The sequence below is a fragment of the Etheostoma cragini genome, chromosome 24, assembly GCF_013103735.1.
Source record: "Etheostoma cragini isolate CJK2018 chromosome 24, CSU_Ecrag_1.0, whole genome shotgun sequence".
In the NCBI taxonomy this organism is placed as follows: domain Eukaryota; kingdom Metazoa; phylum Chordata; class Actinopteri; order Perciformes; family Percidae; genus Etheostoma; species Etheostoma cragini.
The window spans coordinates 6,594,427-6,616,761 of record NC_048430.1 but is presented as its reverse complement, the minus strand read 5'-3'; the positions used below and the strand labels follow the sequence as shown (position 1 = coordinate 6,616,761).

Sequence of the window (22,335 nt, the reverse complement as noted above, 5' to 3'; positions counted from 1 at the left end):
AAAAAGGTCACAACTAGCTTCAGTGCTAACTCCTTGCTTGCACCCAATAGCAACTTGACAATGATTAACAGTGACACACTAATTGGACACATGCAGGGGTCAGCCCCCGCAATTGCTTTGCTTTATGGTTCCATGGCCTCTCCTATAGAAGGTACAGTGGGAGGAGGGGGGGGGGCAGAAACCACAGCATTATCACCGCAGACTACACTTTATGTTGACAGTGATTTTATTTTAATTATCACCGGGCTGTACTGCACAAAAAAATGAAGTGAAATTAAGAGAAAGGGGATGCTATGTGCACATATTACTACAGTGTTTTTCTTGCATGTATCACCTATAGCAAAATGGCAGTTGGCCGTCTATGCAGGTGGCCATTCTGCTGCTGCATGACTCGTTTGAGTTGACGTAAGCCTTTCTGTTGTGCGCACCCCCCTCCAACCCTCCCTCTCCCATCTACCCCCTCTCTGCTGTGCAGCTGTTGGATTATCACACTCTCGACTGTGAAAGCCTCGCTACCACAAGTCAAACGGAGAAAGAAAAACTGACACAATCATATGTTGATGTTGATGGTGAGAGAGAGAAAGAAAAAGAGAGAGAGGACTGGAGGCTTGTCAAATGACAACATGGAGGATATAAGAGGAAACACACACTTAATACACACAAAAGGTTGTGTGTATTACGTACTAGCTCAACATAATGCATTATATTTGAGGTTACAATTCAAGACAAAATATTACAAGGTTTAAATGTTAATAGTTGTGGACCAGTGGCCAGATAGCTCAGTTGGCGCATATATACATAGAAGATTGCTCTGAAGCAGCGGCCGCGGGTTCGACTCCAACCTGCACCCCCCTTCATTACTTCATCTGTCCTGTGAAAAATGAAAGGCCTAACAGTGCCCCAAAACAAATCTTGCATTAAAAAAAAAATGGTGGACCAGAATTTTCAGGGTGTAACTTTTTTTTTGTAAAAATTGTTAGTTGTCATATCTTTTTCAACATTAGAAATTGAAACAAATCTGCTTAATACAGTCCAGATAGGCCATGCTCTTAGTTGCTGAAAACTTTTGGAATATGACAAAAGCACAATTCAAAACAAAGTCAACACGATGTTTACATGTGTTTAAATTGCTGGGTCCCAAATTGATTATGAGGAGTATACAGCATCCACACAAGAACAAAAGCATTATCCGCCCCAAATCGTGTAGTCAACTCTATACCAGTAGGATCAGAAATGCTTTTAATATTTAACTAAATAAAGCCAAAGTAGAAAGGCATCCATTTTTAGCTTCAGGGCTACTGGACGGCACAGGATTTGAGAATGTGGAACATGGAGGAGAATGTGGGTCAGAGTGACCTGCCTGTTGATGAGCTCTACAGCCAGGCCAGAGGAGGAAGTGCAACATGGCCTCACTAAACCATAGCGGTAAAGATGATGATGATAATGATCAGGTAACAGATGATGAGCATGACTCTTTCTTGTGAAAGAGTGTGATAAAAGCCAAAGTTTAAGTCCAACTTGTTGGGTTGGCCACACACTGAAGTTTTAGCATTAAGGTAACTTACTTAATGCAATATCTGTAAGAATATATTCTCCATCTATCCATGTACTCCTATCTAATGAATGACCATGAGGTTCAACTGAAATTTATCATCACTGATGAATCTGTAGAGCAATTTCTAAATGAATCAACTGATTATTTGGGCTATAAATGTCAGAAAATAGTGAAAGATTTGATGAGCATCTACCATTAAGCTTTATCATGTTAAGGATGAAGATAAATGAACCATTTAATCATATGCAGGTAATAAAATATGGCTTATGATAGTCGTCTAGGACATTTACTGCAGCACAAGCTAATGTTAAAAGAGACACACCCAATATCAACTGCAGTACTCTTTTTCACAAAGTATGGCAAAACAGGTTTAGCCTCAGTGGGCACCTGCTTCATGTGAAAAGATTTTCACAAAAGTTCCCATAAGTTACGACATGTCTAGAAGGCACACCTAGAGTAATGTCCTATCGCACAAAACAGGAAACGGTTGGGTAATATTCTCTCTAACAAATAAGTGTGTCACCCATGATTCATTATGACGTAGGCTAACTTGAGGAGTGGCAGCAGGCAACTCGGAGCACAAGGGTCACACATCTGCCACAGCATCAGTAGCCTTATTCAGGGTTATATTGATGACAGTGCCAACAGCGATACATGTCCTTATAATTGCAGTCATGCACTGATGAAACTAATGTGACGACTTAAGACTTTGATGATGAACACCGCAAGTGCAACTACTTCACTAGACTCCAGAATTTACCAGTAAAGCCTGTTACTGGTGCATGTGTTGTGTACCTCCATTATTACTATGGTCGTGTGGGTGGTTGGCCCTGCTGGCCTTCACTGCTACTCTGAAGCATTTTGCTTTCTTCTTCTGCATATGTGCATGTGTGGTTGTGTGTGTGTTCTCTCATCTGCAGACAGGACCTCCCGCAGCTGAGGGCAGCCTGCTGGCCGCTAAATGACGCACTTCACTCAATAAGCATCCTGTTGCCTCTACCCCCTCCCATGCTGTTTATTATTGGGGGGGGGAGGACTCATTACAGAATGTGGCATTTGCTCTTCTGTAAGCTCAAAAACATTTAGGCGTCATCTCCAATGGAATGTCTACCGATTTAAATATGAACCAGACAATAAAAGCAAAGACATCCAAGAACTTTGTTATTAGTTCATTGACTATCAAGCATACCACTTCTATGACTACTACTGCACATGCTTACTTTGTGATGTTGCAGCTAGAACAATCTATTGTTAAGCCTTACCTCTGTGACGTCCATGACTTTGATGGCAGCCAGCTGTCCAGTCTTGACATGTCGTCCCTGTGAAGAGAAAACGACGTGAGCATCCAAACTCCACTTGGCAACCTCATCGTAATCTCATTAAATAAAAAGTGATGATCAACGAACTAAGGAAGTGTGTGGACATGTGTGACTGACAGAAGCACAGAATTTAAACTCAAAATACAAAAGACATGTTTATAACTCAACAAAAGGATTTGCTGATTAATTAATTACTCAATGGTTGTAAGCAGCAGCATGGTGCCGCCATGATGAATCTCACACTAGGTTGCGTGAGATTGGGAGTCACAGTTTTATCTGTCAATTCCTAACAATTGATTGCTTTTCTTGTGAAAAAAAAAAAAATATGCAAGACATTTGGTGGTTTCAGCTTCTAAAATGTGATTTGTTTTATGTCATTGCGAATTGAATATCTTTGGGTTTTAGACATAAATTCAACTGTTTATTGTTCTCATTAGAGATTGCAATCTCAAGCCCTATGTATCCCACGGTATAAATAAACTTACTATTTACAGTGCCACAGATGAGCATATTTTTCCAAAGCTATATACACTCAAGATTCCCAGACTTCTCTGCTCTCCTAACACCCTAATGCCACTCCTTACATAAACAAAAGGACCAAAATAGAGGCCTCTCTACTACCCCTCCTTTCCATCCCCAACCTTAAAGAGGAGATAAAGCATGGGACTTTTTCGGCAGCTGGCCCAATTGGGTATGGGTATTCCCCTTTTGGCTCTTTAGGACAACACTGCAGTGATAGCGCTGCTGTGTCTCTGCAGCAACTGTATCAGAGACACATACATCAATACAGTATACAGACCTTGTGGTTGCAGGAGGAGTACACAACTTAATGCACATCCAGACACAGATTTGGACAGCCCCACAAACACCACCACCACCACCACCACCACCATCTCAGCCAGTGCATTCCACAGTCAACTGAAACTGTATGGATTATGACAATAAAAGCCATGCCGGCTTAGGGGCCCCTGTCTTTTCACTGGGTAGGAGAGGGGGATGAGAGGGACAATTACAATGCCTTTAATACTCTCCACTTTGATCCCAAGGGTCGCCACTACAAAAACAGTGACGCTGACATTATGGCTGTCAGCTCCCCGTGTACTGGCTGCTCGTGCTGACGCAGCCTCCTTTGCTGGGTACACTGGTCCCAGGTGTTACCAGGAGGAACTCAGACGTTGTCAACCTCATACCTATGCCTTAAGTTCACTTCTACTGTCCTTCAGTGAAACGTTAACTGGTGGTCATAGGATTTATGAATGAATTATTACTCTGAAAGTCTGGTAACTATTATTTATTATTGAGCTGATACAAGTAGTTCATTAATTAATTAGTGGAGTAGTTGAATAGCAGCAAATTAATTTGAAACCATTTTAAAGGAATCCAGTGTAACTTTTGACCGAAGAAATATCACATCCTTCTTGTAACAAATGAAAAGTTCATAGGCAATAAAGCACACACACAAAGCATATTGTTACTGCATAAATCACCATGTTGTTTGTAGCTACAAACCCCAACCTGAGAGCCGACCCTGATTCACTGCCACAACACTTTCTCTTATGACAAGAATTCAGATTGCTTAAAGTCCTCCAGTCCACACCCAACACCACGAGTAGACACTACACTTGCAGAAGTAAATTGTGTAAAAATCAGACAATTGCTTTTACTTTCTCAATTTTAAAAACAGGTAGAAAGAAAAGAGAAATTATAGAGTCTAAACACCAGTTGTGTCCCTGCACTTCTTCAATTGTCCTCCTTAAAGCACGACAGCTTACTCTGAATTTCCTCCAGATATCTGTGGGATACAGCTCAGTGATACTAAAAATACCATTCATCTCACTTTTGGGCTGTAATCATAGCTGTGCAATATATCGATGTGGTGATATGAGACTAGGTATTGTCTTGGATTGTGGATATCGGGATATGACATAGGTGTTGTCTTTTACTGGTTTTAAAGGCGGCATTACAGTAAAGTCATGTACTTTTTTTGGAATTTACGAGACTGCTCCACTCCATTAAGTCCACATTACTGATGACGATTTATCTCATCTTATTGTCAATCGTACAATATTGCCGCAATATCAATATCGAGTTATTTGGTCAAGAATATTGTGATATCTGATTTTCTCCCTATCGCTCAGCCCTAGCTGTAATTAAACCAAAGCTAGAAATTCTTACAATTTTACGGTTAACAGTGCCAAAATAAATGTGTGTGTAGACCTATTAAAAGCCTAAAAGAAAGTCTGTTTACATTGGGTTCAGCTGTGATTTAAAGATACATCATTTGGAATAGATAGCAGGAGATGAGGATATGAATGTGCTACGATTCCTTCTCTGTAAGCCTGAAGACATTCCAGTCATAAAAATAAAAAAACAAACATCGCTCAGCTTGTGGGTGGAGATAGGGTTATCTTGGCCACAAGGTTATTACATTTTGATACCACAGAACTGGGTTGCACAACATTAGCATATGAGAAATGGGATGTGTGGCTGTGTTACACACACGTTTCTTGACATGCTTAATCCCCTCATTTCATCCATTCATTGTGCTGGGGAAAAAAGGAAAACACGGAGCAGTTACCTTGGGGGTGACACAAAGCTGCTCAAGGATTTACAAAAGCTGTGAATCGGCACAAATTAAAAACAGGCACGTTTTGGGAAATTTGTATTTGGGGAAAGGATGTTGCCAAAAAGGCTTAATAGATTTTACAAATCTACTTTTTACTAGGCTATTCTAAGTGGGACTGACAAACAAAATGATGGAATGTGCCTAAGTCAACATCAGCTATTTCTCATCCAGACTGTAAATTAAAAGTTTTTAGTAAATAAGCAGATTAGGGCTATGACTAACAATTATTTACATTATCCATTAATTTGCAGATTGGCCCGAAGAAATAAATAAAAAAAATTGTTCTACAAAATAAAATAAAAAATGGAGACAATCACCTCATCTTTAAATTGCTTGTTTTGTCTGACCAAATGTCCAAAACTCATGCTATCACATCAGACAAAGAAAAGCAGCTACTTCTCATAAGGCCGAGGCTGAAGCCGAGTAATATTTGGCATTTTGACGTGAAAATTGTATAAATTATTAATCACTCACCAAAATAGCTGTAAATGCTGTAAATGTAGTTTTGTGGACTTTCGGTCTTGACCAAGTCTTGTATGTTGATTATTATGCATCCTTCAACCAAAGATTTGTTTACTATTGTGCCCGACCAGTGGTCAATTTTTGAGGCCAATACAATTTGGATATTTGAGAGTCTAGCTAATCCAATAGTGTGACCATGATATATAATTATAGCATTTTTTATCATGCAATTTAAAATAGTTACTCATTTGCTGACATAACTGTCATATCTATGATGAACTAAAATAAGATAATAAGCATTAAAAGCATCATCGATACTGGATTTTTTTAAGCTGATTCCAAAAATATGGAATCACTCAATATTCATTGACTTTCTTCATAAACAAATACTTTTTTTAAATAAAGGATATTGCACTAGGCACTGAAACCATACTCCCAAGTGTAAGTATGGATCTGGCACTCCTTTGCATTAGTAGGGAAGCATTCTGCAATATTCTACAATAACTGCACCACTATTAACTTATTACCAATATTTTAGTCCTCTAAGCCATAAATGATGCCCTTCTCAAGCACAAGGATATTTAGTCATTAAGCGTAACAATGCATAGAGCAATGACTGACTTAAGAAAAAAAATACAGCATCTGACATACTGAATTTGAAAAACAAATTTTGCAAACAAAAACTAATATACAGTAATATCTATGCTAACTTGTCTCATGTCCTCCCATCAAAACAGACAACATCTTACACTTTACTTGTTAAAGGCCAACTCTCCTATAATAGGGCTGCCACTAATAATAATTTCATTATGGATTTATCTGTTGACTATTTATATCAAATCATCAAAAGCTTAACATTCTGAGAAGCAGTAATAATCTAATGTAAATCTAATCTAACGTTTACAGTTATCAAAACTGAAAATTGAAAAATGAATTATTTATCATGGTGTTGCCGACCACATTTTCTGACAATAGGCTAATGGATAATCGACTAATGGTTTCAGCTCTAGTCCTGTGGTTGGACCCCTGTTGGGTGGATCATAGGATGGCTGCGGCTAGGCCCTAAAGGGCCCCCTAAGAAGCAGCCAGCTAGGCGTGTGAGTGGAGGGGTTATCTGAGGCCCTGAGCTATCACTCAGTCTTCCCTGACCTCCATCTCCACTCCTCCATCGCAGCTCCTCTTAACCATGGCCAGATGTGCTGCTGGCCTTTCTCCAGCTCAGCACTAAACCACTAACTGACTTACTGCCTTTAGAGCCAAGCCTAGACAATAAGTTAAAAATCTACCCCAAAACAAAATATACCAATCTGTTAACAACACTGGAGAAGAAATCTCACTCAACACTGGACACTTAAAAAGCGAGGCTCTAACTGGCTACTCTGTTAAACTGGGTGCTGACAATAGGGGTTTGTAGAATTTGAACTATCCGATTAATTGAGCATTACGTCATGAATAAATAAGAAACTGTGCCAGTTTAAGCAAAAGACATACATCAGGTTTTGCCACAATGTTTTATCTTACATACATGAAAACAGTTTAAGGTACTGTTAGGAAACCAGTGATTTGTGTTTTAGGGTGGATTTGCACTGGACAGAAGTGAGCAGTAATGCTCTGCAGTGTTGTTAGTGGTCTGCCCACAGAGTCGGTGTGGACAAATGAGGAGTACTGTTTCCCATACACGTCCTTCACAAGGCTCGTATCCTCTGCATCCTGATTGACCAGAACACAAAGAACCTCTCTCTCTCTCTCTATACCTTTTACATTAATGTAAGATCAATCACACTTAGCAACTACTTCAAAATGCTGGCTGGCTTTCTAAGCAGGTAAACAAACACCCCCCCACCCCCCAACAAGAAACTTGGCTCATGCTGCCATTACACAATAGAGTGCTGTAATTGAGCGACATGTGTTTTAACTAGCCATGTAGGTGCAAAACTAACTCGGTTTCATATTATCGTTAGTTCATGCACCAAGGGTGGGAGAGAACTGCTGGGTGCCATGGTTTGGTTCTTCAAAAGGTCACCAGTGGGAATGTGTGCGTTTTGGGGGGGTGTGAGCTGGCAGGGCGGTGGTAATGAGGGATGGATGACCCCCCACGCAGGGTCATGTGAAGATCTAAGTTGACATTTGAACTGGCAGAGTGAGTAGGTGGGTGGATAGAAAGTGAGAAATAAGCTGGTCACAACCTCCATCTACCTTGGGAAGCAACGATGCGAAGGCGTAGAAACACAAGTCTTGAGTACACACTAAGATGCCTACGCATTCCACAGCGCACACGTCAGGTGAATGCTGGGGAAAGAACTGATCAATCGGCAGTAAGCAGCAGCACATGAGAGCCACGGCAGTGCCTTGCCCCTGCCTCTCTGGGCTCTTCCACTTTATACTGCTGCTGCATTCCAGCACACTGACCCAATTTTCTCTCTCTCTCTCTCTCACACACTCTCACACACACACACACACACACACACACACGCTGCCTCCACTCCAGCACTATCCAGAGAAGTAAGGATGGAAGAGGTGGCATAGACAAAGGAAGAAACAGTGATGAGAATGGACGGAGAATAAAAGGCAGGAAGCGAGTGAAGGGATGAGGAGAGAAGCTGGTAAAGGAAAAGATGATGTGTGAATGGGAAGAGGGAGCACACATGGAAAGATAAATCTCAAAACAGGAGGCCCACTGATGTCCCTGTACATCTATTGATCCCAGTGCAGTAGTTGGCTGCTGTAAAGGATCAAAAATGCATGTTGGAGCCTTGTCTAAACAAAACTTTAAATATTACACTTACACATCATCAAATATTATCCTTTTCCCCCCCATCAGGTTTTTAAAGCAGGGAAAGATGTGAAAGGGATTCTAACTGTAAGAAAAACACCTTTGGCCCAGGTATGATGTCATTAAAATAAAAAACTAGAGGATGAGCGGTGCATGTGGTAGGAATGAGAGAAAGTTGAGTGGGTCTTAAAATAAAAAGGAATTTACTCTTCTAGAGAAAATGTCATTAATGATTGGAGCCGGGATCTATTACTCCCAGTACATTAGCACATTAAAACAAGAAGTGGTCTTGAAGAGAAAAGAAGCAGTCAAGAAAAGGCGCTGGGGAAAGACAGGCAAGAGACTGTCTCGTCTTGCCAGCGCCTTTGTGTCTCATCTCAACACCACTCGGGTAATGAGGTTTTTCAATGAGCTTCACACAGACAGTGGCATGAACACACCCGCGGACCAAAGACACAGAGAGTTTTGTTCAGGCAGCGTGGCCAGTCAGAGGACGTTGTGGGTCTTGTGACACCCATTAGGGAGAGGGTCACTGTGGGGGAGACGGGGGCAAAAGAGATGCAGGCTGTGTCAGCTAGAGAGGATGCAGAGTGGAAGAGTGTGTGTTTCGATTGTGTGTTTGCTTCAACTTGTGCTTAAAATGTTTCAAATGTGCCTTTCAGCCATTTTAAAAAAGCACAATTAAATGTATTTACTAGCGTGTGTGCTAACAGTGTGTTGATAATAGAAAAAGAGCGCAAGTGTGACTTAATATGGGAACCTGGCCCGTTGCAGCATGGGTTACACATTCAATACCGCCTGATTCTGACCTAAAAGCTAGCCAGCCATTCAGCACCCGGGCTCCCAGGACCTTTACCAATGAGCTCTAAACAACGGTTTATTCATTAGGCAAGCCTGACATCTAATCCACTGCTCTGCCAGTAACATGTCATTAATAGGGTTGAATCCGGTAGCGTTAATTTAACTGGCAAAACAGTCACACATCACTGCATGTTCAAAAAAAATATTACACAAGACTTCTACTGGATTCTACTAGTGCACTTTATGACAATGATTAATCAACACTGGATTATTAACACTGATGTCTAATAATCCAACATCAGCCAGAATCAGCTGGACAAGGCTTGGCTGTGTCTTGCTGAGACTGGATACTTCCTGGATTAGACCGTCAGACAGCATCTCCCACCCCTTTGCAGTGCGCTATTGTGGCAACATGGCATCACTGATTTTGAAGTGCAATTGGAAGCATTGGTCACTTGATTCCAAACTTTATTAAGATCCCGGCACCAGCCTTTTTGATAAAAATCCACGATTTGAACAAACATTCAAAGCACCTTGCTGCTTTGACGGCTGATAACTACTGCACAGGGTTAAGCACCAGCCCCAGCCAGCACCATATGGAACTGGTAGGAGAGGTTCAGCTCCCTCCTCAGCAGCAGCACCCACCCCTTGTGACCATCAGGCATAGCTAGCCCCCAGAGGAGAAACAGCTACTTGTCCTGAGGGCAGGGCGAGGCTGGCCCTAAGGTTGGGGGAGAAAACAAAAGAAGGAGATGGGAGGAGAGTACTGGGAACAAATAATCTTTCCATCGGATACTTGTGCTTGTGGTGAGTATTTGGCCAAATGGCCTTGCTGGTGACCATCAATAGACCTCCCCAAAGTCAATTCACCATTGATTTTAACCATTAAACGAACACACAAAATTGCGTATTTTTGCAATTGTAAAACCTAAATATGGCACAGAGAATGATGTTGTATATAATTTTGTCTAAAAGGCAAAGATCTGTGCTCAGGTGAGATCTGGTCTTTGACCTTTGACTGTTAAAACAGGACAAAATGTTAATGTAGAAGAAGAAAAACACTGTTTGACTGATATAGTAAAGGACTTTTGTTTGTTTTCTACTGTCCTTTTTTATTGTTAACGGCGTGACTCTTGGTTTAGTAAGATAAAAGCAGATAAAGATTGGGTAAATAAGGATGATGCTCAAAGTCTGAGATGGCTGTTCACATGTGAAACATAAATTAGTTATCTTGAGAAAGCCTGGGAGAAGAGAGGAAAAAAAGCTCTTTACAGAGATGATCTGTAGATGAGGATGTGTCGTTTGTATACTCTGTAGTAGTGTGTCTATGGGCTGTTTGCTATTGTGTGTGTATATATGTATGTATGTATGTATGTATGTATGTATGTATGTATGTATGTATGTATGTAGCCATGCCGCAGAAATACATTTTAACTATCTAACTAACACAAGCGTGCACGTCAAACATTAGGGACATGACAGAATGAAAATAATGGTGGCACAGCCTTGGATGCATAGCAGGCATGGAGGCAGGTCAGCAGGGGATCTGGAGCCTCAGGCCTGACTATATATGGCCATTCTGTAGAGCAGAGGGAATCTTCTATGCATACCACACACAATTTGAGGAATTGTCTTTTTCTATCTTATCATTACTCTTATGAGATGCTGAGCCAGAGAGAGTCTCACAGTGATTTCAAAGAGTGTAGACGTAAATGCATTATTTTTAAACGACTAATGGCGTGAGACACATTTAGCGTAATGCTTCCGGTGGATTGGTATTCACAAGAAACACGGAGGTAAAGATCATTCACTGGTTTACAGCATAATCTGGTTAAAACACTGGTATCTTGGCGGCCTAGTTTTTAGCACAAGATTATGACCACAATGCTTTTTTTTTTAATTACTGTATCACTCAGGATAATACAGTACACTAGGGTGATCAATCTGTGTATAGATCCGAGCTCACATTCCAATAAGCCAGCTGACCAAAGCAAAATATGAAAATGTGCTTTTTGACCATCAGTCATATTCTGCTGTGCTGTGTTTTCTGAAGTTGACTGTAATCTGGCACCTCTCCAGGGGCAACGGCTGCCTTCTTGGCAGAGAGTACAGCTAGAGAGCCTGCAGCACAGCATGGCCACGAGAACCTTGACACGGCATTTCAGGTCTTAGAGAACCGCTTGCTTCTTTAATTTTCTGGGTAAAGCTGCAAGTGGTGCAACACAGCAGAGATAGAGAAATATAATTTTTGGTGGGATCTGATCCTGGGCCAGCAGCGATAGGTCTTCCTTTAGTCTATAGTTGAGTTTTGTTTGAAATATTTCTATCTCTATTATGCTGTGGAAATAAGGAGAATGTGTTTTTCCACAGCACTTCTTTTTTTTTTTTTAATCCTTTTTACAGCAATGCGCGAAAAACTATTCAAACCATAAGTCAGTGAAAGCTTGCAAAACCAAAAGGCTTTTCTCCATATATCCTCATAGCAAAAATAGAAATGAAATGAATAAATAAATAAAAACTGCACTTGTACACTTGACATTTGTTGTGAAAACCAACTTTGAAGTTCACATTTCTCAAGATCAGGCATTCTGTACAATTTTCCTTAAATAACTAAAAAAAATAAAATAAAGGAAAATGTCTCAAAGGAATCCAAAGTCCCCACAAATCAAAGAGTAAAGAAGCGTGGTCACACATCATCTAAAAAGGGCCTTGCAATCTGTGACCTAGTGCTTGACAAAGCAGAAAAGGCCTCGGAGGGTAATGAAACTCCACCCCGTTTTCAGTTGGGGGGCTGTTAGGATTATTCAGTCGGTTGGTGTGTGAAACCCTGCGGACAACCTCCTCCTGTCTGTGGCTCTAACTGACTGATGGACTGAGAGACCCAAAGAGCGAGTAGACAAACTCAGCTTTGTGAGAGTTGTGGGCAGGTTCTGTCTGGAACTGGACAGCTGCTCTTCTACCAGTTGAAAACACCCCCCCCCCCCCCCTTCCATCACCACAGGCCCATTCAACTGGTTAACATGACAGTCAATGCAGTGACCGACAGCTGATCGAAAGGCTACTGCAGCAAGCTGTATTGGGCTACAGTAAGCTATAACTTTGCTACAGACGGTTTGGCTCAGCTCATTCAGGCTGTTACGACCATGTCCTTGTGTTAACTGCAGGCTAATCTGACAGCCCTCTCTTGTACAAGCTCCATTCCCAGACAGCAGCACTCGCAAATAGAATTAGCATCGGACAGTGAATGGAGCGAGAGATTAAAGGGACAAATAGAGGGAGAAGCAGTAATTCTCTGTCCCACACGCCCGGCTCAAAACCATCTGGTGGCAAGATAGCACGCTGCATCACACTTCCTAATGACAATCATCCGCTCCTTCTCTCTGCGCTGCACAGGGCTGATTTCAGGTGTGGCAATCGTGTGAGCACATGCACACAGATGGGTTTCGCTCTGTGAGTTCAGGCGGTGGGGACCCTGGAATCTCACTGCACTAGGGGATTGAATGCAGGTCACTGGAGCACTGTGGGCTGTCAGAATTAAATACTCAGCTTAGCTTGCTGCTAAGTGCACAAGCAAATTGATGTGTTCTTTTTGTTTTGGATAGTCTGCTTCGACTAGCCCATTAACAGTCTGCACCGAGCTTAGCACACTAGATGTCTACTTACCATAAAGGCATGTGGTGAATGTCATCTTACAGTGTAGCAGCAGGGAACAAAATGGAGCCTACTGACTAGCTAGCTGCATCAATAACAATACTAGGAGGCCCATTGCAACGTCATAGGCAAATGGACAGATGCGTCTCCAATCCAAGGCCATCGACCACATCTTTGACTTCTACATGAGCACCCGCTGTGTCTCTCTAGCTTCCTCCTTGGTAATATCTTTCGACAGCCGCAATGTTAATTTCCAGCAGAGAAATGTGACACCAAGAGCAGATGGCCCAGAGTGGGATTCCCATCCACTGAACTGATTTAAACAGGATATGAAATTTGGTTTTGGTATAAGAAAAACAAATGAATGTGCTGCAGACAGAAGCGTGAGGCCAGCAGGATAAGTCTCATGACAGATATCGTTTCTCCATCCTCGCCTCCTCGACTACTTTTTGGTAAGGCAGGTGATGCAAGATAGGTGATGCATCAGACACCAGCCTGTCTGATTCACTCTTTACACACATGTTCAGCTTAACAATGATCAGACTGATTTCAAAACAAACTAACAATAGTAGAAACTCTAAAATTACATCTCTGATTCTGTCAGGTTAACGTTAATCGCCCATGATGTGGTCTGATTGCACCATTTTACAGACATATTTTTGAAATGTCAGTTTCTTTGTTCCCAGGCTTGATGAAGGGGGAAAACATTGGCAATCCGGAGCATTCACAGTGAAAACAGCACAGGCCATGCACTGCGCCTCCAACCAACCTTGTATACTTGTCCATAGGTGCCATTTCCAACTACCTCCACCAATTCAAATATCCCAGCTGGATCCTGAAAAGAAAAAGACAGAAAGGCGATTTTGTGTAAATAAATAGCAATTATGATGTGTTTCTTTTATGAACAACATTGTGCAGTGGGAGCCAGCTGTTGCGCCCTGGTCTACCCTACATGCCAAACGCATCTCGAACAAAGGAAAACCAGACACTGGCAACACCTCGCTTTGGCTCAGCGGTCATTTTTAATACTTCAGCTCCAACCAGAAGGAACATATGAGAACAGTTTAAGACTTGCTCATGCTAGTCAGACTGGGGGGGCATGTGGTTAACCGAGCAACGTGAAATAAAAGCTAGCAAAACAACAAAAAAACATAGGCTCGGTTCGGCAGCACTCACCCGCAATGAAGCCAAGTCTATGTCTACTAGACTTTTAGCTGGAGAGTCGTTCGCCATCTTTCAAATAAAAGCAGAGCTTCCCTTTTCGTTAACAAAAGATAATTGCGGCTGTATCATTTGAAATGACTTTGGGGGATAAATCACATAGAGTCCGTCGCGTATTCCTCTCCGTGGGGTCCGCTTCTTAGCTAAATGCGGGGATCTCGCTACTCCATGTTGAGGTGGCAGCAGCGGGCTCCCTGTCCGCTCTCCTCTCTCTCCCTGCTCGTGCCACTGGTGTCAAGCTAGGCTGAGTACCTTGACTTCCGCCTAAGAGTTTCAGCATAAAAGCCTCACCGAGATCCTCGTTACATTGTGAAAAATGTGAATTTAAGCAATACACTAGTTCTCTCATTTTTCAAATGTCCTCATCTTGTATTCAGTGTTCACTTTGCCTCCACAATCTTCTGCACTAATTATGCCCTAAGAATGCCATTCTTACTTTACTTTGCATACATAATTATTATTATTGTTAGAAGAAACCTCCATTGCCATAGACTGCTTCTAGTTGTTGATAATATTACAATACAAATTTGATATGAATTGACCCTGTGTGAAAAGTGTGCATACATTAGCCAGTGATGGAAAATTACCCACTACTCTTTAACTGAAGTAGATGTAGTAAGTGTGAATAGGAAGAATCACCCATTTTGGTGAATTGCAATATTAGATTTCAATAAATGAGGCATTAATGTGTAAGCATCACTTTAATGTTGTGATTACTTTTTGCCTGTTGCGGTTAGTTTGGTTAAGTACAGTACTGAAATGCATGAGTACATCATGTGCATGAGTGAATGTAGTTCCTCTCCACCACTGGCATTATCAAGGCAAATGGCTGACTCAGGCACTGGTGAACAATAGGATATTTTTTTTTTTATGAATGAGCAAAAATGTTTTACGTAGAAAATGAAAAGAAAAAGAATTTGGCATAGGCCATAAAGACGCATACAATTTATATTAACCTGATTTATTGATAATACAGTTACCAAGTTTTTTTTTTTTTTTTTTTAAATACAATTTCTTATTTTGAGTTCCTGCAAGCCAAAAAAATATAGAAAATCTTGTATGTTGAAAGAGAAAGTGCCTAATTTCCGCTTTCATCCTGTCTTCTTCTGTCTGACTTGACTCAGCTTTTACTGAGAATCGCACAAACACAGGAAGCCGGTCGGCTTCACACAGATAGACAAGGGCTGGGCCTCAGCACACCAAGCATGGATACCGAGATGATCTTTAATGCACTATCCACACAGAATCACCTCACCACATGTGTACCAACGTGCACGTTAGTACATAAACAATTAACACGAGCATCAGGGCCGGTCAGATGGAGGGAGGCAGACAGGCGCGGACCCCCCACCACCCAGCATCCTTATGGACATGCGCATGTTCGAGTGTCAATATTGGTAATCATGGGTGTGGCAGGTGAGCAATCTCAGAAGTGATGCTGGGTCTGTTAGTGCAGTGGTTCTCAAAGCAGCATGGGGCACGAGGAACAAATCCCACTACTTAATGTCATCATTACTCAAGCCACATGTATAACACTGGCTTTTAGAATAAAGTGTTTTACTACCTTCTTCACATAGGGATATAGTAGGCCTATAGCTAAATAACAGTATAATATCACATTGTTTTATCGGTGATGTTGTGCAGCTCTGATTTCTGATTATTAGCTCTTATATACTGACACTGTTTAGAGCTCAGTCCCAGCAGGAAGTGTGTATTCTTTCTGCCTGAGTTGCAGCCTCAGTTTCCCATCATGGCAAATCAATGTACAGGAAAGTGAATTTTTAAAAGCCTTTCAGCCGTGCACCCAAAGGTGCTACTTATTTTAAAAAAACGCAGTGCCCTCATTGATCTAGGTTGACTTCTGCTCAGCACTTTCAATCTTTCCGTAATTTCAAAGCACGATCAAGTTGAATAAAGTGTATACAGCCACATATGGTATGGTATACACAAGTTACATAAACAGAGGATTTTTTTATATAATAGGCAGCATGTTAATAGTCTTGTGTCCACTGCAGACAGGGACAAATGTTCAGCCGCAATGTTTTAGTTATTCAACACTTATCCTCCATAAAACCAAAGCTAAGCCTTTTGTTAAACAAAGTTCAACTCAGCGTTCAGGGAACCAGTCTGACAGGCTGTGAGAAGTAACCTGACAGTGGACACACACACACACACACACACACACAGTCTTAACTGAGGGCATTCAGTGTAACACTTTACTAATGCTTAAGGTCCATTAATGAACTTAAATCCTTCTTCTATGAGGTCAACCTATCCAGATGATACTGATAACGTGAATACTGCTCCACACAGCATGGTCAAGACATGTTTGATGCTGTTTGACTTTGCTATGAAGTTATTGCTTTGTCCTCATTCTCGTGGTTTAAATGTCAACATCATGTCAAAAATCTGATGTGATATTTGGTCCAAGGATCAGCATTGTTTGTGAACTCATAATACATATATACATAACAAGTGGTCAAATATTTAATGGTTTACTGCCCCCTTGTGGATGTTTATATTATTGCAGCAACATCTACACTACATGTTTCATAAGGGATCACATTAAGAAGTGTGACATGATGCTTTATGTACCTTTTATAGAGCTCACACCAATGGAAATTTAAGCATATCCTTTCTCCTAGTTAGAAGAAAAAAAACGCACATTATTTCACATTGAACTTTATTACTAACATTTGTTTTCCTGTATTATGAGCACCTGTCCAAAAGGTCGCCAGGTGGTTGCTGGGAGGCAGCACTGTCTTACAATTGAGACACTGTTGGTGTCAAGTTAATATTATAAAAAGCAACATGTAATACAAATGTTGAGTTGCAAGTCATGTTAACAACATTTACACAGTACATTTGAAGAAGAAAAAAAATCATTCTTTAAAATCTAGTGCCAAAGTCCTTCCAATGACCCAGAGTAATGTAACAGCTAATAACTGGAGTGACAGGCATTTCATATCTTTTGTCAGTTTCAGTAAAGGCAGACCAACTTAAACAGCTACAGTAGAGGTCTGGCCAGGACTAAGCCCTCATGATATTTGAAGGGTAATTTACAGTCTTACATGACTTTAACGTGCCTTGAATAAATCATAAAACAATGGTAACAAGTTAACACTGATTGCAACTCTTAAAACATCCATGAAAGATATCTATGTCCAATTAGTTTGCATTATATTCTTGCCATTCGCAATACTGTTGGCATGCCCGATACAGACTCTTTGACTATGTCAAGCATGATAGCAAGGCGCAACAGAAAAGACATGTCAAAACACAGCATTGTCCATGGTATTCCTTGATTATATGAAGCCATACAGTGCAGTATATTAGCTACATTACAGGGTAACGGGCCTGAATCCCTCGCAGTACCCTGGAGTACATCTCTTTGACTTGAGAATCCATTCATGAACGTTGGACATAAGATAGCAAATCTGTTCTGTACCTGTATTTGATCTTAATGTTGACCCCCACACACACACAAAATGATAACTTCTGCAGCTTTTATGTTACTGCTAAATCTCATTATGTGACAGTGTGCTGTACTCACATCAAAACTTTTACAGCAACACTTTTTCTCTTCACTGTATTGTGACACTACAGGTTTGTGGACAGCCCACTTATTAGTTATCAAAAAGTCATTGCTAATTCAGCCAACAGCCATACTATGTCAGTTATTCCTAAAAATAAGAACGTTTTACTGCATACCAGCCATGTAGGTCTGTTAGTCCAGTACAGTAGTTCAGTAAACCAAACACGTTGAGAGGATTTTATATGAAAACATGTCTTTTAGTCAGTGTTAATCAGTTTAGTACAGTAGAAAGTCTGGGCTTGGGTAATCAAATAGCTGGAAGTCCCCCCGGTAACGTGCGTAGAGACGCCTGATGTCCCGCTTGCTGATGCCTGAGAAGTAGTGCTCCACCTTGGTTCTGTTATAGCGGGTGATGCCTGGAGGAATGGCTGGGTAGGACACCAGATGGTCGATGCCTGCTGCTTTGAGGATGTGGGGGGCGTCCTGCTCCAGTGTCTCATGGTGGCCCACCACACTGTAGTGTATTTCACACGGTGCGCACAGCTCTGCATAAGTCACCCAGTGAATAATGTGCTCACCGAACTGCCGGTCCATGCGGTGGCGGCCGTCCACGTCACCCAAGAAACGGACAAAGTCCTCAAAGTGCAGGCCGGAGGCGGCGAGGTCGCTGTCGCGGTGGCTCTTGCGGTACTTACGGATGATGGCTGGAGCGATGTCGTGCTTGTACCACGGCTCAAAGCGTGGGTTCTTCACAAACTTGTCCTTGAATGCAGAAATCAGGCGCTCAAAGGGGTCTCTCACGATGAAAAACTTAAAGTAAGTGTTTAATCTGTGGAGGCACATAGGGGTTTGAGGATGAAATTTGTATTCATTGTTTGGACTGTCACAGCGGGCATTTCTGCGTTCTTGCTGCCTATCGTAAATACTAAAATCACATGCCTTACAATGGCTCTTCTACTAGCATCAACTAAGCAGGTGGTACCCAGACTGAAAGGCTAAATATAAATAATTGATGCATGGTTCTGCTGCACTGCTATAGCAAAGCATGGACAAGTTTGTGAAAGGATGACGCTGTGAGCGTAAAGCAGATGATGAAGGCACACCAAACGCCACAACAAAAACAAGAAGAAAAAAAATAATGTAGGGGTGACCACAACTCGATCTACACTTATCACTGTAACTCTTGACTCACCTGTGAGTAATTTCCTGCGGCGCGAGTGTTGAGAGACGGGGCAGGCCGTTCTTCTCATGGTCATGAACGAGGTTTTCTGGGATCTCCTCCACGGTGGGGAATGCTTCTGCCAATGTTAATAGCATAGGTCAACAACTGAATGAATACATTTAACAGACCTTAGGCCACTGTAAATATTCAGCACTCTGTTTTACAAAAATGTCATTTATTTTTGTGCTTTGCCCTATGTTTTACTCACTCACAAAACCACAAATGGTTTTCCATCAGCTATTCCTCATCTTTGACAGCCTGGGAAAACCCTGACGAACTTCCAGCAAATTTAAGATTTGCTCTGCAAGTCTTTCTGGCCAAGAGCTCATTTAAGCCCAATAAAATGTTTCCAAATTGAGGAACCAATCACAACCGTTGAGTTTAGGTTTATCCAACTGCACCCAGAGGCATTTGAGCGGCATCCGTTGGTGACGCCCCTTTGGAAATGGGCTGTGAATGAACCGTCCCCAGACCCACTCTCAGTTACAGCTGAGCCGGATCTGGTGTCAGGCTAAATCATTAATTATCATTTTCATCCAACCCGTACTTACCATTGAGCACAATGAGGACCTTCTTCCATTGAGTGTTGCCCACTTTCGGCGTCTGGCAGAACAAGATCTTGTGTTTGTCGCAGACAAAGATGCGGTCCAGGACAAACTTGCTGATGGAGACGTGAGTCAAATTCCTCAGGCTGCTGTTCTTACACACTGTGGAGAGCAACTCGATTCGCCTCTCAACGACGGACTGCCAATCAGTCACCGTGGGTACCGCTGAGGGCTGAGACACACATACAACACTAATGTGACTGATGACCTTGTTTCTAATGGTGTTGGCATGGCTGTGGAGAGAGACAAACTTTAATACTAATTTAATAATGTACGGCACTCCCCGGATATAAGACAATTTTCCAAGAGTCCAAACTATGGTATTTTTTAATTTGAGATGTGGATCGATCACCATGCACCGTGTCTGTTGGGAGCTCAATCTGCAGTAACACCCCACCTGAGAAAAAGTTAAATTTCTTATGGATTGGAAAGTCTCAAAGTGTTTTGGTTTGCATCACTGGCTGAAGGACTTTATAGAACTGATAATGATGGAACGTGCAGCCCCAGCTTTGCAGAGATAACGGCCTAGATGGACCTTGACGCTTCAAATAAATTTAGTTTTGGTTTCTTTTCACTGTTACATTAATTCCTGATTTCATATATCCTTTAATATTATTCATATTATTACATTACTAGGATTTTCAGTTATATGACTCCACTTAATTCATTGTGTATGTGTCCTCGCTGAAGAAGAGACCACAGCTGTTTGTCCCTAAATTTACTAGTTGAAAGTTGGTGCCATAAAGTCTGAAAGACAGTTGTCTATGCCATATTTATCGATAAGGGTACGGAGTCTGGACAACGATCTGTACGTGACCAAACGGCACCAGGTTGTCTTTGGCAGCTAAGATTAATGAGCATACAAACTGAGGCACGAGGGACAGATGTAGAAAAGACGTAGAAGTGGCTCCAACTTGTCTGTGTGTTAAGATTAATTGTTTTGCTATGATTAGGCACGTTCCCAAACAAGGTCTCCTTTGGCAGGAGAAAGAATATAAGACCGGGGTTTTGTCCTTAAGATATGTCAGACTCTCTGCAAGGCTGCTGCTGTGAACTTTGTGTGTCTGTTTCCCTTATACTCTGCAGAACGTAATCAAAATACACCGAAAAGCAACTCAGTAATTTTTCTCAGCTGTCTTTATTTTGTTTCCCTCCACAACCTTTCCTCTCCTGCTGAAGAGAAAACACGGTTCAGGCTTAAAGTTTCCCGATGCATGACTTCAAAAGTACATACATTTATATCTTTTTATCTATAACCACTGACATATTGTCCTTATGTTGTGTGTGTGTGCTTGCAATTGTTCTGTATTATTGTAGAGTTCTTGTAATTAAAAATAAGAAAATATGATAAATCAGTTAAAAAAAGAACATATGATGAAAATGGGAATGACTTAGTTTTTAACTTAGTCGCTGATGGAGTATAATTAGTAATCAGCTTCATTAGTCACCTGATCGGATGGCTTGAGAACTGGTTTCTCTGGGCTGGAAACAGGAATGGGTTTAACCACCTTGCTCCCTGGCACCGTCCAACTCGGACCACCAACCCGGTCTCCATAGTCTGAAAAAAACATATTAGAGTGGGCTAATCACAGGTACCCCTATGACTGACTGCATCATTCATCATAAGACACACCAGCTTACCATCTACAGCTCTGAAGCTGATTAACTTGCTGACAAACATCAGGATGAGCAGCACCCAGCCGCAAGCCCCAAGGAGCATCCAGTGGTGCCGCATCGCTTAGCCCATTAGCCGACGGCCATGGAACCACTGACCGGCGCTCCCACCTGGGCACACACATATTTATACTCAACTTTGTTTAATATGAATATCAACGACTAATGTTAGCATAAACAAATACAGTAGCAGCCGTTAACTGTATTTAGCTTGCTGGTTGAGTTCGTTAGCCACCAACCAGCTAGCCTCACCTGTCCCTCCCAGACAGGGAGCAGACAACTTGAACTACGCTAGTCTTTCTCGGTGAGGTTCATTTAATATGTCGAAACGGACCGAGCACCAGAGCAGCCTGGCGTCTTACCTTCTTGGTGTGTTACAGCAACTTCACAGCAGCGCAAACTCTTAAGAAAATGTTGAACGATGCCATCGCTTCGAGCTTGCTGCGTCCATGTTCTTCTTCACAACATCCGACTGCTAACAGACAAGTAGCTCCCTCTAGCGACAGCATAGCAACAGCGCACGTGTAGTGCTCATTTTTTCCTCAACGCTTCGATATGTCCAACCCTGTCCACTGTCACACCAAACCAAAAATCAGTCCCAGCTTGTATTATGAAATCACTTGAGGTCAGTTGTAACATCTCCTAGTTGGCCTGGCTTTATTTTGCACCTATTTTATTTTTGGAGTGTTTCATAATATGTCAGTTTAAACACTCACGCAGTGTACATGTTATACAATAATCTATTCCAGATGTAGAAGAAAATATGAAAAACATTTTGCTTTGGCCTGGCTCCGTGAAGGGTATCTCCATAACTAAAGCTTTTGGGGATCTTCCCTCTAGCATCTGTGTTAAGACTGCTCTGTTCGAGGCATTGAACTAGCAACTAGTATT

The 22,335-nt window shown here is 41.7% G+C and overlaps 2 protein-coding genes and 1 long non-coding RNA gene across 24 annotated transcripts in view; 1 reads left to right on the top strand and 2 right to left on the bottom strand.

Moving 5' to 3' along the window:
- The window catches only part of LOC117939200 (mitogen-activated protein kinase kinase kinase kinase 4-like), a 34,968-nt gene extending 20,331 nt beyond the window's left edge, over positions 1-14,637 (bottom strand). For all 22 annotated transcript variants that reach the window (XM_034864281.1, XM_034864282.1, XM_034864293.1 and 19 more), the window contains exons 1-3: positions 14,364-14,637; positions 13,957-14,022; positions 2,818-2,874 (exon numbers count right to left, since the gene is read on the bottom strand). In XM_034864281.1, the coding sequence (XP_034720172.1) occupies positions 2,818-2,874; positions 13,957-14,022; positions 14,364-14,420 (180 nt within the window). In that variant the 5' untranslated portion in view covers positions 14,421-14,637. The remainder of the gene's footprint in view (positions 1-2,817; positions 2,875-13,956; positions 14,023-14,363) is intronic.
- On the top strand, positions 1,193-19,678 carry LOC117939202. The gene is made up of 3 exons (XR_004655545.1): positions 1,193-1,203; positions 7,522-7,527; positions 19,551-19,678. It is a non-coding gene; the product is annotated as an uncharacterized LOC117939202 (long non-coding RNA).
- On the bottom strand, positions 17,075-21,992 carry chst10 (carbohydrate sulfotransferase 10). The gene is made up of 6 exons (XM_034864305.1): positions 21,807-21,992; positions 21,412-21,555; positions 21,219-21,328; positions 19,717-19,942; positions 19,136-19,241; positions 17,075-18,772 (listed from the first exon to the last, which is right to left on the bottom strand). The coding sequence occupies exons 2-6, from the start codon at positions 21,503-21,505 to the stop codon at positions 18,220-18,222; spliced, it is 1,089 nt and encodes a 362-aa protein (XP_034720196.1). The 5' UTR covers positions 21,506-21,555; positions 21,807-21,992; the 3' UTR covers positions 17,075-18,219.
- Between the last annotated feature and the right edge of the window lie 343 nt (positions 21,993-22,335).

What these genes read in the sequence shown, in the direction of transcription:
- chst10 (XM_034864305.1), bottom strand. Translation starts at nt 21,505, where the DNA reads ATGCGGCACCACTGGATGCTCCTTGGGGCTTGCGGCTGGGTGCTGCTC. An exon ending in CAGCTTCAGAGCTGTAGATG is followed by an intron (nt 21,329 to 21,411) that starts GTAAGCTGGTGT and finishes TGTTTTTTTCAG; the next exon opens with ACTATGGAGACCGGGTTGGT. An exon ending in CCGCAGGAAATTACTCACAG is followed by an intron (nt 18,773 to 19,135) that starts GTGAGTCAAGAG and finishes GTGCCTCCACAG; the next exon opens with ATTAAACACTTACTTTAAGT.